This window comes from Notolepis coatsorum, assembly GCF_963971535.1.
Source record: "Notolepis coatsorum genome assembly, chromosome: 4".
In the NCBI taxonomy this organism is placed as follows: domain Eukaryota; kingdom Metazoa; phylum Chordata; class Actinopteri; order Aulopiformes; family Paralepididae; genus Notolepis; species Notolepis coatsorum.
Genome location: NC_140168.1, coordinates 46,250,272 through 46,266,579, shown reverse-complemented (window position 1 = coordinate 46,266,579; position 16,308 = coordinate 46,250,272). Strand labels below are relative to the sequence as shown.

General features: G+C 45.8%; 1 protein-coding gene across 1 annotated transcript in view; it reads right to left on the bottom strand.

The window, feature by feature from the left end:
* Nucleotides 1-2,305: 2,305 nt before the first annotated feature.
* The window catches only part of LOC311226502 (glutamate receptor ionotropic, kainate 5-like), a gene marked incomplete at its 3' end in the record, with an annotated part of 137,287 nt that continues 123,284 nt past the window's right edge, over nt 2,306-16,308 (bottom strand). Inside the window, exons 15-17 of the mRNA XM_084311925.1 lie at nt 12,163-12,291; nt 5,216-5,421; nt 2,306-2,995 (exon numbers count right to left, since the gene is read on the bottom strand). Coding sequence (XP_084168051.1) covers nt 2,306-2,995; nt 5,216-5,421; nt 12,163-12,291 — 1,025 coding nt within the window. The remainder of the gene's footprint in view (nt 2,996-5,215; nt 5,422-12,162; nt 12,292-16,308) is intronic.

The window sequence follows — 16,308 nt, the reverse complement described above, 5'->3', positions numbered from 1 at the left end:
CTGAGGTCTGCTGCAGAGCCTGTCCGTGGCTTGCTCGTTCCCTCAGCAGTCTGATGGTAGGAGAAGCCACATCATGTATTTCCGCAGGACATTGGCAATAAATAATACATTAGAAATTAGTACCACCAACACATTTCTTTTTTTATATAGATCTTTTTTTATTCCAAATGTGTGTCTATATATATTTAACATAAGAGGACTGGAGCCCTCCTACAGAACCCCACACTCCAATAGTAATAATGATAACAATATAATCATCATAATAATATCCATTTGTTTTCTTTTTCTTAATAATCCATTTAGCACTGGTATAGAAATCTGAGCGAGGATAAGAAAAGAGACAACAGAAAATAATTCAGAGCAGGAAATATGACAACAAAAAAAAGCAATATCTGATCAATCCTGTCACCCCTCTCTCTCTCCTAACACACTCACTCACACTGTACACATATGCATACACTCCACGCACACAGACACATACATACACACACACTCTTATCACCCATAAGAATCAAATAGATCACTCACATTTTACATTGACATTCCTCCGTCACTAGAGTTCCCATAAATCTTTTTTTTTGTTGTTCGTTTTGTTTTTCTAAAGCAACGTCGTCCTATGTGTCTTCCCGGCTCCTTCTCTGAGTTTGGGACCCGTATCTACGCAATAACTAACCAACCTCATAGCAAAATACACATCACGTTCTATGTTTCCTTCCTAGGATGTGCAGTAGCTGAATTAGACCTGGGTTCCCTTGTCTGTACACCACGGTGACGGGGCTCTCTGACCCCATCGCTCACCACCGTCGGTTCATCGTGAAGCAATTACATGTGATATCGATATTCAATATTAGCGTTTATGTTGTGAATGATGATGTGGACGTACGTTGTCTGGGGTGTGCTGTCAATACTATGTATGGATCTCGGGGGGAGAAAAACGCTGGCAGAGACGGTAGCTGACCGTGGAACTGTTTATCTTTTTTATTTTATAGTTTCTTTTCGCTCCCCTCTCTGGGTTGAACGAGTCCACAGTGCAGGCTCTCATAGTTCCTTGAGAGAAAATATCAGTTCTATGGTGACTTCCCGTTTTCACATAGCACAAGAATGTCTCTGTAAGTGTATTTGTGTGTGTGTATGTGTGTGTGTGTGTGTGTGTGTGTGTGTGTGTGTGTGTGTGTGTGTGTGTGTGTGTGTGTGTGTGTGTGTGTGTGTGTGTGTGTGTGTGTGTGTGTGTGTGTGTGCGCACGCATCCGTGCATGTTTTGGGTCTCCATGGTTCCATGACTTTTACCGGGGATTGTGGGATTGCTCAAGTTCTCCTATGAGCTCCAACTAAAAAGAACAGAAAACCCAACAGAACAGCCGCTCCGTTATTGTATGTTGTGTAATAGTCACCACATAACTGTGTTTATGTGTGTACTAGTCCCCACATAGCTGTGTTTATGTGTGTAATAGTCACCACATGTGTGTAATAGTCACCACATAGCTGTGTTTATGTGTGTACTAGTCCCCACATAGCTGTGTTTATGTGTGTAATAGTCACCACATAGCTGTGTTTATGTGTGTAATAGTCACCACATAGCTGTGTTTATGTGTGTACTAGTCATCACATAACTGTGTTTATGTGTGTAATAGACACCACATAGCTGTGTGTACTGTATGTGTGTGTACTAGTCACCATATAGCCATGTTTATGTGTGTACTAGTCACCACATAGGTGTGTTTATGTGTGTACTAGTCACCACATAGCCGTGTTTATGTGTGCACCACTAGTCCCCCGCCCCTCAGTTAATTTCGATGAGCATTTTTGAACATCAAAAGGTTCCTCTCGTCAGGCTGTGGGTTACAGGTAAGAATGACACACACATCCAGGGGACGTTTCTGTCCCCCGGTGTCTCATCAGGTGTCTCATCAGTTGTCTCATCAGGTGTCTCCCAGTGTCTCATCAGGAGTCTCATCAGGTGTCTCATGGTTCAATAATCACTGATGCCGTCTCACGAGTAAGAGACCCCACAGACTTGAGTTGGTACCTCCCAAAAACTCACACCTGGAGGGAAAATGTGGAGACTTTTTCTGGAGGCTCGAGTGGTTCCGATCCATCCACCCCTGCAGAGGGCCCAAAAGTGGACTGATCCAACAATGTCAGTTAAACGATGCCAACCCTCAGCTCAAGTCCAACCAACTCCTTGCTCTTCAAGGCCTTACAAAGGAGGTCCAAGAGGATCAAGTAGTCCTTCATCTGTGCATCATCTTCATCCCCCCAGTAGAAACCCTCGCTCTCGATCCCTCACACACGGTTTCACATCCCCTCAGTCCTTCCCCCCCAGTAAGTCTGTGGGCGGGTGTGTCGGTGTTTTGGCGGGGGGCATTGGCCGGGGCGGGGGTGCCGGTTTGGCTTTGAGTCGCCGGGGACTGACCGTCCCTCCTCCTCCGTCGCTGTCGGCGCTGGTGGAGGACGGGGGAGGCGGGGGCGGGAGGCGGGGGAGGGACATGGAGCCATGGTGGCTCGACAGGCCCGGCGGTATCCGGGAGCACGAGGCCACCGACCGGAGGCTCTGGATCCGCCGGCACTCCTGGCAGATCCGGACGTGGCTGCAGCCCTGGAGGCCGCGCGCCGGAGCCACCAGGGCGGCCGACGGCAGTGGCGGAGGGGAGGCGTTGGCGCCCAGCCGGTCCTCCAGGAGCCTCTGGGGCCCGGGGCCCAAATCCGACAGTCCCGCTCCCGGCCCGACGGCCCCCATCCCTCCTCCGCACCCCCTGCCCACGGTGCCCGCCAGGCCTCCGGTCAGCGGGCCCGAGCCGCTGTACAGCTTCCCGTTGCTCAGGCGCATCTCGCGGACCAGCCGTATGGGCCGGGGTGCGGCGAGGGCCAGGCGCGAGGGGTGACGCAGGACTCCGCCCCCGCTGCTGGTGAGCGGCCGCCGCCGCCGGGACCGCGAGCTCTTCTTGCAGGAGATGGCGTTCCGGAACTCCGTCAGCATCTCCTGGCAGACTGACACCTGTTGGAGAGGGGGAGGGAGGGAGGGAGGGAGGGAGGGAGAGAGGGAGGGAGAGAGAGAGAGAGAGAGAGAGAGAGAGACAGAGACAGAGAGAGAAGGAGGGAGAGAGACAGAGAGGGAGAGAGAGAAAAAGAGAGAGAGAGAGAGGGGAGAGAGAGAGAGAGAGAGAGAGAGAGAGAGAGAGAGAGAGAGAGAGAGAGAGAGAGAGGGCGAGAGAGAGAGGGGGAGGGAGAGAGAGGGGGAGAGAGGGAGAGATGAGAATGGAAAGAGTACGACAGAGACATAGGGGCGACAGTGGCTTGGTAAGTAGAGCAGTTCTGGTTATCCGGAGGTTCCCAGTTCGATTCCCGCTCCTCCCGGGCAGCGTGTTGAAGTGTCCTTGAGCAAGACACTTAACCCCTAATTGCACCCGATGAGCAGGTTGGCAGTTTGGCACCATCGGTGTGTGAAACTGTGAATGGGTAAAATCTGAGGAACAAATTGTAAAGCGCTTTGGATAAACGCCATTTACCATTTATAGGGAACAATACTGCCTTACAAAGGCAAAACGCAGTAACTTCAGTGTATCTTTACCACCATATCTGTACACCTCTACATGTGTATGAATACTACTACATCTGTATACCTGTAAATGTGGATGTACTAATACTACTATTTCAGTACTGCCCTACTAAGGTAAACTATAGTGACTGCTTTTTGCCTTTGTAGGGCAGAATAGGTGTGTGATCATATGAGTGAGTGAGTAGGTGGGCGAGCGAGTGAGTGAGTGAGTGAGTGAGTGAGTGAGTGAGTGAGTGAGTGAGTGAGTGAGTGAGTGAGTGAGTGAGTGAGTGAGTGAGTGAGTGAGTGAGTGTATCAGCGAGTGAGTGTATCAGCGAGTGAGTGAGTGAGTGAGTGAGTGCGTCAATGAGTGAGTGAGTGGGTGAGTGAGTGAATATGTGAAGTGAGATGTGTTCATGTCTGCTTGGCATGTCAGCGTGCACGTGTATATTAGGCCAGTAATTTTTCCCCCAAAGCGAGTTGAACAAATTCAAAGTAAAAGAGAATTTTACTAAAACAAACTACTACTTTATTTAATCAGAATCCTCTATCATGCGTGTGACAACCCTAGTGTGTGTGTGTGTGTGTGTGTGTGTGTGTGTGTGTGTGTGTGTGTGTGTGTGTGTGTGTGTGTGTGTGTGTGTGTGTGTGTGTGTGTGTGTGTGTGCGTGCGTGCGTGCGTGCGGTATGTTGTGTAGCTTTGTCCTATAAGCTATAAGAAAACACAACACACAACAAAATGTGCAGTCAACACAACATAGTGTCTAAAACATCCAGAGGGATGCAGGGAGACGAGGCAAAGAGGAGGAACTAACTGAGACAAACTGAGAAAATGAAAGTCAAAAACTGTTTTCAGAGGAGAAAGGAAACCACACAGTGGCATGATGGCAGGAATAATAATACAGAGAGAGAGAGGGAGAGAGAAGAGAGAGACAGAGATAGAGAAGAGAGAGAAGAGAGGAGAGAGAAGAGAGAGAAGAGGAAAGAGAGAGAGCGAAGAGAGACAGAGATATAGAAGAGAGGAGAGAGAGAAGAGGAAAGAGAGAGACAGGAGAGGGGGATAGAGAGAAAGAGACAGAATGAAGAGAGAGGGAGATAGAGACAGAGGAGACAGTCAGATAGACACAGAATGATAAACAAAAAGAGAGACAGTCAGATATACAGACAGACAGAGAGAGGGAGACAAACAGACAGAGAGACAGTTTAATATAGAGACAGATAGAAACACATATAAAGAGAGAGAGAGAGAGAGAGAGAGAGAGAGAGAGAGAGAGAGAGAGAGAGAGAGAGAGAGAGAGAGAGAGAGAGAGAGAGAGAGAGAGAGAGAGAGAGACAGACAGACACAGAGAAAGAGACAGAATGAAGAGAGTACAAGACAGAAAGAAGACAGAGACAGACAGAGAGTGGGACAAACAGACAGTGAGACAGATACAGAGAGAGAGTCAGACAGACACAGAGAAAGAGGCACAAATAATGAGAGATGGTCAGATGTATTGACACAGAGAAAGAGAGAGATGATCCAAGTCAAGAATTTGATAGATACTGTATGAAACAGATAACAGGTTTCCACACTAAAATATAATGAAAGAGAGACTCTCTCTCACACACACTCAAACACACAAACACACACTCAAACACGGACGGAAGGCGCAGAACTGGCATGTTGCCATGGTGACCTACTGGGGGGTGCCTGCTGTGGCTGCGGCCGGGGGCGGGACAGGAAGTGGAGGAGGAGGAGGAAGTGGTGTGAGGAGGAGGGCGTACCTCGTCAGTCTCGGCCGAGCGGCGCGTGGACCAAACGAACTCCATGATGGCCACGAAGACGGCGATGATGAGGCCACAGATAAGCACCACGAAGATGCCACCAATGTTCTCCATGCCGAGACCTGGGGGGACGGGGACAGACACAAGAGACAACAGGGAATAACCTTTTTCAGTAACGGTACATTTTTGTGTCAAAGCAAGAATAACTTGGAATGCCCCAGCAAACGCACACACACACGCACGAACACACACACGCACGAACACACACACGCACGAACACACACACGCACGAACACACACACACACACACACACACACACACACACACACACACACACACACACACACACACACACACACACACACACACACACACACTAGCGATAATGATCTTGTACTTGCTCTTTTCTACTGTGGGAACGAGACCTGTGCGAGTCATGTCAACACGGTGTCTTAATAACGGCCGGGCAGGTCGATCAATACCTAGTCGATACCCATACATGCATTCCACGGTCACAATTACACAACTCTTTACAAACCTATTAGCGAACGAATGTCAATACCGAACAATATCACCTGATCTCAGCCATACATCATTGTCAGTAACACTCTGGGAACTTGGGGGGTGGTACGCAAAGGCTCGAATGTGAAAGATGAATGTGAGAGACAAGAAAAGTGAGAGAGAGGAGAGAGAGAGAGAGAGAGAGAGAGAGAGAGAGAGAGAGAGAGAGAGAGAGAGAGAGAGAGAGAGAGAGAGAGAGAGAGAGAAATAGTAAGATAATGAATTTAGAAAGAGTCAGCATGTGGCATGCAGTATTTAATTACCCGATGGCTTACTTGTTCATTTATTCTGAGCGCTGAATCCTGGGCTCCGCTTGGAACCGCAGGCGGACCCCGTCCCGGGCGCCTAAATTCTTATCCCAACCCATGTTTGCTTCCGCGTTTGTCTTAGAGCAGGGCGATATCGTGTGACGGCAAGTTCTTTCGCCGGTTAAGCTTAGGCACTCTTTCGAAGTTGGTTAAGGTTAGAGTTTGTCTTAGAGCAGGGCGATATCGTGTGACGGCAAGTTCTTTCGCTGGTTAAGCTTAGGCACTCTTTCGAAGTTGGTTAAGGTTAGAGTGTGGATCGTAGGCGTTAGGTAGTTTGCTGCTGGTCGAGGCGGAAATGGTTGAGTCACGCGATTGGGCGCACATGTCACATGACCAGAAAAGTCAGTGGCCAATCAGATCGCAAACATGCAAACATGGGTTGGGATAAGAATAGACGCGTCCCGGGCATAGCAAGTTAGAAACAGGCGCGAACATCTGTCCTGGCAGAATAATCAAAAATTCACTTTCTGTCTCACTGACAAATGTTTACCTACCAGCCAGACACAGAGAGAAGGAACAGCGTGGAAGAAATAAGTGAGAGAGGAGGAGAAGATAAGTAAACGAAAAGTCAACATATTCTATGGCGGCTCCTCAGTTCTCTAAGTAGAATCGCTGTTTTCCTAACACCGTTCGCCCCGACGCTGCCTCTATCTTCTTGACCTTGGGGCATGTTTTCCACCCTCGGCGTGAGCCTATCTCTTCAACTAGGCACCCCCCCCCCACACGCACGCACGCACGCACGCACGCACGCACGCACGCACGCACGCACGCACGCACGCACGCACGCACGCACGCACGCACGCACGCACGCACGCACGCACGCACGCACACACACACACACACACACACACACACACACACACACACACACACACACACACACACACACACACACACACACACACACACACACACACACACACACACACACACACACACACACACACACACACACACACACACACACACTGTGGTATTTGTGGTACCACTAAATAAATCATTCAGCCAAATCAAATCTAAATAAAAAAAGAAGAATAGTAGAAAAAAATAGGAGGAGGTTGCAGCAGGGCGGTTGGCTGCAGTACCAGGTTTTGGTGGAAAACAGTGACTCTTTAACCGTGGAATCATTTGACCAGATGTTATTCACAGAGGCGGACGACAGTCTTCGATTAAGGATGGAGTTTACTGACAGAATGACATGTTGCAACACGGAGAGACCTATAGGTTACAGCAATGGGCCCTATAGCCTAGATCTCTGTAGAATGACGAGCTAACAAAGTACCTATACAGGAGAGGAGACAACACTAAGTGGAGCAGGCTATGTGTGTGCATATTAATGTGTGTACAAGTTGAAGGCTATGTGTAGAGAGATAGTAGTGTGTGTAGGGTAGGGGGGGTAGTGTGTGTAGATAGATATGTCTGGAAGTGAAGACTATTTGTATGCGATTGTGCATGTGTGTGTGCGTGAAAAATGTACATTTAAATTTCGTGTGGACAACCTTGCCTCCAAGTTGCAACAGAAAATTGGCTTCCTATACATATAATATAATAATAATGCAGGACCTGCTCAGAGGTCTTTAATTGGCATTGGCTATTATCCACAACACACACACACCGGAACACACACGGAAACAGAACCAGCTTTCCTTTGATTAGTAGGAAGACTGATAAGCTTGGTAACCTACCTCCTTATACTACATCACTATTGGAATGGAATTTTGGTACCTATGGAACCCGTTCTAGTGACTGGCTGGTCCTTAACACATTGAGTGCCACAGACGCGTTTTGTCATTAGTTCATGCCGACCTTTGAGTGCCCCCGACGCTATATAGCGTTTGTTTGTCGTTTTATTTTTTTATTGGCGATTTGAATTCATATTTCATCAATCGAGCATCAGGTTAGTGCTGCAGAGTCTCTCTGAGCTCAATTGGGAAGATACCGCCCCCTATCGTCTCTCCCTGTGGTACTGCACCCCATTACTTTACACTGATGAAGGGGGGGTGGCCAGTTTGTTAAATGATAAATGATTAAATGATACACACTGAAATCTACGCTCTCTCATCCTGCTTTCCACAACGCGACAATATTATTAAACAGCAGCTCTGTCATTGAAGTGGGAAAAGTGAGCATTAAACAGCAGCTCTGTCATTGAAGTGGGAAAAGTGATTAAACAGCAGCGCGTCTGCACTCAGAAGATGGCGCGACAATATTGCTCTGACTGATTCGCAGCGGCAACGCTGCCGCTGCCGCGGGGGCGTGCTACGCGTGTCACGTGGCCGTCGCGGGCAATCAGGCGAACCCGGAAACCGAAATCCGACTAAATCCGTTGCGGAAGTGATACACGCGGCCAGTTTCCTCATTTTACTTTTCCCTCAAGCCAACTGAAGAATCCATTGTGCTCGCCGGCCCGGAAAACGCGTGGATTATGTATTTACAGTACCCAACACTGTAATCAATAACCGTGATCGATATTTGGAATGGCGATCAGGAATTGGAATAATCTTTTTGGATAACATCTGATCTCAGGTAAGGAATTAATTTTACCAGTCTTAGGATAATCAGAGCTATTTTCACCTATATATAAGCGTTTGCCCTATGCGTGTGTGTGTGTGTGGCTGTGATCGCTGATGAGGAAATGAGAGAATCTATTTTTCAACCCCCTTTAGTGCTATACAAATAAAGTTATTATTTATAGCGTGCATAAGTACACATATACTATCGATTATCTAGCGTTTATTTGAAAACGATTCATAAATAGGCCGAAAAATGACAACGTGTTTGTGTATGGCAGAATATTCCAGTAAATGCCTTTTATCACGGAATCTATATATTTTCCTTGAAAACGAGGGCTTTTCAAAATGCTATAAAACGGAAATGAACCGATTAAAAAACAATCCGTTTCGACAATGTTGACTGCAAATAAGTCATTGATAAGCGACAGGCAGATTAGACACATAGCCATAATTTAAGACAGAGATTATGCGTTCACAACGCTATCATTGAAGTGTGTGGTGGCATTTAACCATGCTTTACCATGTTAATGGCCGGTAATCAAAGTGTTAAGGTCCCTCGAGTTTGCTCGGATCAGTGTAAATCTGCATTTTGCTATGACGCGCCATAGCTCAAACAGTCCTTAAAGCTTGAGATTCTCCCCTCTGTTGCAGAGTTTAAAACCTTGATCTCCAACCTTTGTCAATGAAGTTGTACGTGTTTTAATTGATTTGTTATCCTTACTTTTGTCTCACCTTGTTGTCTTATTGTTGTGATTTTATATGCTGTGTGATTTTATATGCTTTTTTTCTTCTCATTTCTGTATGTACACTCGATGTGACTGTAAATGAGGGAAACATCAGTCGCCTTTCGAGTTTAAATAAAGATTTGAAATGTGAGATAGTAAGAGAGACAGAGAGAGGCAGAGATAGTGTCCATGGCGATGTGTTCCACCCTCGGTGTGAGCCTATCTCTTCAACTAGCGCCCCCCCCCCCCCCCCCCCCCCCCCACACACACACACACACACACACACACACACACACACACACACACACACACACACACACACACACACACACACACACACACACACACACACACACACACACACACACACACACACACACACACACACACACACACACACACACACACAAAGATTGACACGCGGGCTGTTTGTGTTTTCTAGGGCTGACCCCTATTAGTCGAATAGTCGACTAATCGATCGAAAGGAGCCGTAGTCGACTGCCAACCTCTTAGTCGATATATATATGGAATGTATATGGAATGTCCTTCAACTCACGCTAAAATTGGAGGTTCTCCCTTCCCTTGGAATGTTTAAATGTATGATTTCAGACCATTGTGTGACTACCTGTTTTAGTTGATATTTTAAAATTATTTTTAAACGTTTGTAATTTGTTTTACTCTGGTGTTTAAATTTCTGTGAATATTGTTTTTATTATGTACTGTACAATCGTCGTTTCTGTAAATGAGGGAAACCTCAGATGCTTACGATTTTAAATAAAGGTTGAAATGGAAATATTTTTTTGTTTTCTTTGTGTAAAAAAAATAAAAAAGTATCATTCTTTCCAAAAGAAAAGAGGCCTAGAAGTGTGGCTAATGCTAATGGCACGCATACCAGAGGCTAACTGCCTAAGAAAACAGGCACAGAGGCACTGAAAGAGGATTTCACCCATCTAATGAACACACTAGACAAATATCAAGATGTATCCATCAGTGGACCAATTGCATGCTTTTGCAGAGGACAAGAAGCCTTCCGTTGACTCCTTCAGACATTAAGCACCCCTACAGCCCAAATGGAATGATAAAAAAAAGTATAAATAAATAAATGTATAAAAAAAATATTAATATTTTTTCAAAACAAAAATCATAGTCGACTATCGGCTAATTTCGGCCAATCATAGTCAACTATCCAAATCCTTAGTCGGGGACAGCCCTAGTGTTTTCCTTCGGTCATGACATGCTTTATCAGGGGGGTGTCTTCTATGGGGATGTGGTGGGGCTTGATGTGTGGGGTGTTTGGGGGACTGGCTGTTCCGGGGGGTTCACATGCCTTCGAGCAACACTGTACTTATTGTCTGCATTTTATACATTGTTTTTATTCTGTCGACTGTATGCTGATTGTATGCCTATGTTCATTTTGTGCTACTTGCTGTGGGGCACTTTGGGTCCATGTGTGAAGGGTGCTATAGATAGAGTTGTTATTATTTATTATTTATTTAGTTTGATCCACTTTTTCTCCTCTTTTTCTATTTTTCTCCCATCCCAATTTAGCCGTGCCAATTCTCCCCTCCCCTGTCTTGGAAGTTGCTCGCATGTGCCCCCCACTGGCCGGTTGTAGGGAGGATAGAAGCCCATCGCATGCGTTGGTGACGAGTGCAATGTCCGCTGCGCCACCCAGCCGCGCCATTATTTATTATTATTATATTGTAAAAAATACCCCCTCCTTCCGCTCATGGCGCCGCCTAGGTCGGCTGCCAGTCTGTTTGCGGTGGTGAATACGCATATGTTTGTCTCAAGGCTAGCCCTACATGCATCATCAAAGTGCATGTAGGTGTTTTTATGCTCTGTACCATTATTACTATCTAAAATGTAATAAATTGTGGAATATTGTGTATTGTGTATGATCCAAGCGTCCTATGATCCTCATAGGAGCATAACAGAAAAAAGCATTCCATGTGAAGTATTCTGTATTTTTGCATGTCAACTAATAAAGAAACTTGAAACTTGAACTTGAAACTTGAAAATGGATGCATTGAAATTCTCGATTTCCATTGAAGTCTCGACGACATTGAAAATGAGGGTGACCGCAATTGAATTGAAGTGTGTGTGTGTGTGTGTGTGTGTGTGTGTGTGTGTGTGTGTGTGTGTGTGTGTGTGTGTGTGTGTGTGTGTGTGTGTGTGTGTGTGTGTGTGTGTGTGTGTGTGTGTGTGTGTGTGTGTGTGTGTATGTGTGTGTGTGTGTGTGTGTGTGTGTTATGTGTCACACGAGTGTATGGTAGGGATGGGTACCGAATCCGGTACTTTTAAGGGTATCGACCGAATCACATGTATATATTATTTTTGATGATGACGTCAACGTTTCGTTTATCGCAAAACGAAACCTATGAAGTGTGCCACACGTGATGTTTGTACAGTAGAATCTGATGTTGATGATATAGCAGTAGAATGTGATGTTGGTACAGTAGAATGTGATGTGTTGCTATAGTATAATCTGACGTTGATACAGTAGAATCTGATATAGCAGTAAAATGTGATGTTGGTACAGTAGAATCGGACGTTAGTACAGTAGAATCTGACGTTGATACAGTATAATCTAATATAGCAGTAAAATGTGATGTTGGTACAGTAGAATCCGACATTGATACAGTAGAATCTGACGTTGATACAGTAGAATCTAACGTTGATACAGTAGAATCTGACATTGGTACAGTAGAATGTGACGTTGGTACAGCAGAATCTCATATAGTGGTAGACCCACCTTTGGCTCTATGGTCCTCTTCCTTGGGACACTGCCCTCCCTCCCACCAGCGCCTCTTCAGGATCTCCAGCCTGTTGTTCTCTTGAAGCTGTAGGACCCCCAGAGTGATCTCATCCCTAAATGGAGAGCCTGGGAGGGAGAGAGAGAGAGAGAGAGAGAGAGAGAGAGAGAGTCAGTGAGTTGTTTTCCAAGTTTTGGTCGATACCTGAGGTTGAGTTGTGAGAGAATTAAAATGGGTTCCTAAATTATTCTGCAGAAATGTGGGTCATCTGAGGGTTTGTAATTAAGTTTAGATGAATCTTCTGGTTCTATTATGCTGCCATAACTTCCCCAGCTCCCTGCAACACAAGGTAAGCTGAGTAAACACTGTTGTTTATTAGGCTATTAGGATACATTTTATTAGATAAGCCAGTATAATAGCCTGCCAGTCTGCCAGTAAAATGATCTTGGTATATTAACTCTATTCCTTGTTTTCTCTGAGTTAAGAAGTGTGTCTGTGCAAGTTCTTAAACGGCATTGGGGATAATAATGAAGATACTGACTACTACTGGAAACGCAATTGGATGCCAAAAGCGAGCCAAAAGAAAAATGATACCGGTCTGTGAAGGAGGAGAGGAATTAAGAGAAGGGGGAAGACGCAGTGATATACAAGCATGAGGCGAGGAAGGGTGAAAAGATGTAAAATTAAGTGAGAGGGAGAGAGAGAGAGAGAAAGAGAGAGACTGAAGGCAGGGAGGATGGGAAGGTTGGCTTGTACACACTGTTAATTGCGTAGGTAGTGAGTAATGTCATTTATTTGTCGGTATTGATTTGCTCTTGTTCCCTGGCACTGTGAGATGAGTCTTATTGTGTGCCAGGGAAGTCCACCCATTCAATAGAATACCAATGAGAGAGAGAGAGAGATGGAGAGAGAGCGGGATCCAGAAATCAGCATAAGGGACGGTCAGACACAAAGACGGCATAAAAAAAATACTGAAGAGACAATTGAGTATAACTGGCGGCCTGTTACAGTATGTACTGTATGTGCTGCAAACTAAAGATAACAGTTAGCCTCCAGACCGGAATGGACCAGTTTAGGGAACAATTTGTGGAGATGGACGACATGTCCTTCCTGTTCGTACAGATCTTTTGAATGCATTTCCCTAGTTAGCAATATATGAGAAAGTATGTGTTGGAAATGCATACTTATTATGGGGCAGCAGTACCTAGCTATCCCTAATGGTTGAAGGAAATAGTTTGTGACCCAAAAAGCACTGGGCGTGGGAAGCAAAAACAGTCCCCTAACTACTTTCGGCAAATTCCCAGAATCCTTCACTACAACTCAGAGGTGTGAGCGTGTGAACCGTCCGCTACATCAAGTTTCAAGTTTCAAGTTTCTTTATTAGTTGTCATACAAAATACAGAATCCTTTTACATGAAATGCTTTTTTCTGTTTTGCTCCTAAGAGTGTGAGATCATAGGACTCTTGGTTCATACACATACAGCTCATTATAGTAATATTCCACAATTTATTACATTTTAGATAGTAATAATGGCACAGAGCATAAAATCACCGACATGCGCTTTGTTGATGCATGCAGGACTAGCCTTGAGACAAACGTATGCATATTCACCGCCGCAAACAGAGTGGCAGCCGACAGCGCGGCACCATTATGCGGAGGGAGGGGGGGGGGGGGGGGGGGGCTGGGGGATGGGACGGCGCATACCAGTCCTATCTTCCTTCGACTCCAGACTTGACCTTGGGTTCTACCCTCCTCAGCAGAGTTCTTTTGGCTGAGACGGGGGGGGGGGGGGGGGGGGGGGGGGGTTCAGCAGGCAGCAGTATGAAATGCTTCCAAGATGCCCCAATTTGACTTTAAACACGATTGATCACGTTCTGAATCTCCTGCGCGATCCCCAGCATGACTTTTGATCTCAATTGTTCATCCGCCTGATACGCAGCGAGTCTCTTAAACAGTTCAATGTGGGAGACTTCGATCCTGGCTAATGGATCGCCAAAGGATTTACGTCAAAACCAGTCCCAGTTGACGATTGCTCCCAAGCCGATCAGCATGAATGCGAGGAGATAGATATCCTCCACATCTTCAATCTTGAGAGGAAAAAGACATATGGCATTCCATTTTCCCCAACTGTCAATAGAAAATCCCGATTGAAATGCTCCAAGTGGGCAGATCGGATCAGCCGTATCCTGCTTCCTTGAAGAAAATATGCAATCGATCGCTGAAAATGACCAGCTTATTAGATCCATATCGAGTAGGTTTGAGTAGGGAGTTGATTCCTTTGAAGAAAGTAGAGTCGACACGTCAAGACAGGCTTCAGGGAGGCAGTGTGAGGCAGCGGTAGGAACGGCCTTGAGACCTCGGGAGAGAGGAAAGAAATGCGACTTGTCTCTGCGAGTCGCCCTTTCCCACTATAGAGCACTATGCAGTTTGGTAAATATATTGAAATAGCCAATGACGGGTTAGTGTAGTGTGCCTGGCTAGTGTAGAGATCTAGCTAGTGTAGAGGTCAAAACACTCCCCTACCACCACAGAGGTATAATTAGTTTAATTAGTTGGAACAGCGACTCCTACTGGTCGGTCGAAGCGCCTGTTCAGCAGGGAGGTGATCTGGGGGAGATAGCGTGAACCTCCACGTGTGTTACACTCTCCCAGTGAAACTCCTAGCTGTCAGGTGAAAAGAAGCAGCGGGTGACTCCACATGTATCAGAGGAGGCATGTGGTAGTCTACACCCTCCCCAGACTGACAGAGGAGGCATGTGGTAGTCTACACCAGGGCTATTCAACTGGCGGCCCGCGGGATGATTCTGACCGGCCCGCAAAAGATTACATGATAATTAGATTTTCTTTTTCTTTTTACTTTTTTTTTCATATCAACGTTCACACGCAAAATTTAGCCAAAAGTCACTCAATTAATGACAGATTTCATTGATAAATTGAGGGAAAACTTTGCAAGTCGATTTGATGAATTTGACATGCCCAGAGAATTGATGCATTTTGTGAGCAACCCATTTGCCAATGTAGCTGCTATTTCCACAAAAGGACAAGAGTTCCTTGCATCACTTCACATTGATGAAGGTCTCCTGCAACTTGAAATAATTGACATGCAAGCATCATCTGCTCTGAAGCAGGCACTTGAGAATGAATCCACCACAACATTTTGGATAAAGTGTATTCATGTCAACACATTCCCCAAAATAAAAACGCTGGCAATATCTGTGCTAACAATGTTTGGCTCAACATACACCTGTGAATCCAGTTTCTCTCACATGAATGCCATTAAAACAAGCAACCGTGCCTCCTTGACAAATGAGCATTTGCATCACTGTTTGCGGGTAGCCCTCACTTCCTATGAATCCTCTTTCTCTGCCATTGCCCAGTCAAAGAAGTGCAATCTCTCTCATTAGGTGTGTGTATGTAGGCTAGGCCTGTCTGCCCACCCCCCCTGATGTTTGATAGTTAAGACTAAGAGTGGACAATAAGTGCTAATAAGATGCTGTGATTTGCTGTTGTTGCACAGACATGAAGCACTTTTTCATAAGCTCAGCTGCACTATAAATGTGTTTTTTTGTTCAAGTGTTGATGTTAGAATGTTCAGATGCACATCATGCACTTGTTTGTTTTTTATTTAATTTTTATATTGAAATGTTGAAGAGGAAATGTTGCAGTTGTTGCACAGTCATAAATGAAGCACTTTTTGCAGGAGATGTTGCAGATGTGACACACATAAATGAAGCACTTTTTTTTAAAAGTATACTACTTTTGCAATGTAGTTAAATAAAAGTTGTGAAAATGTGGTTGCGTGTTGTGTCAAGTGTACATATATTCATAGCACGGGGAGGCTCCGTGGCAGTCCGGCCCCTGGCCCCTTGGGTTTCTGACAATGTGGCCCCCTGAACAATTTAGTTGAATAGCCCTGGTCTACACCCTCCCCAGACCGACAGAGGAGACATGTGGTAGTCTACACCCTCCCCAGACCGACAGAGGAGACATGTGGTAATCTACACCCTCCCCAGACCGACAGAGGAGACATGTGGTAATCTACACCCTCCCCTGACCGACAGAGGAGGCATGTAGTAATATACACCCTCCCCAGACAGACAGAAAATACATGTGGTAGACAGTGGTTCCCAAAGTCGGGGTCGCG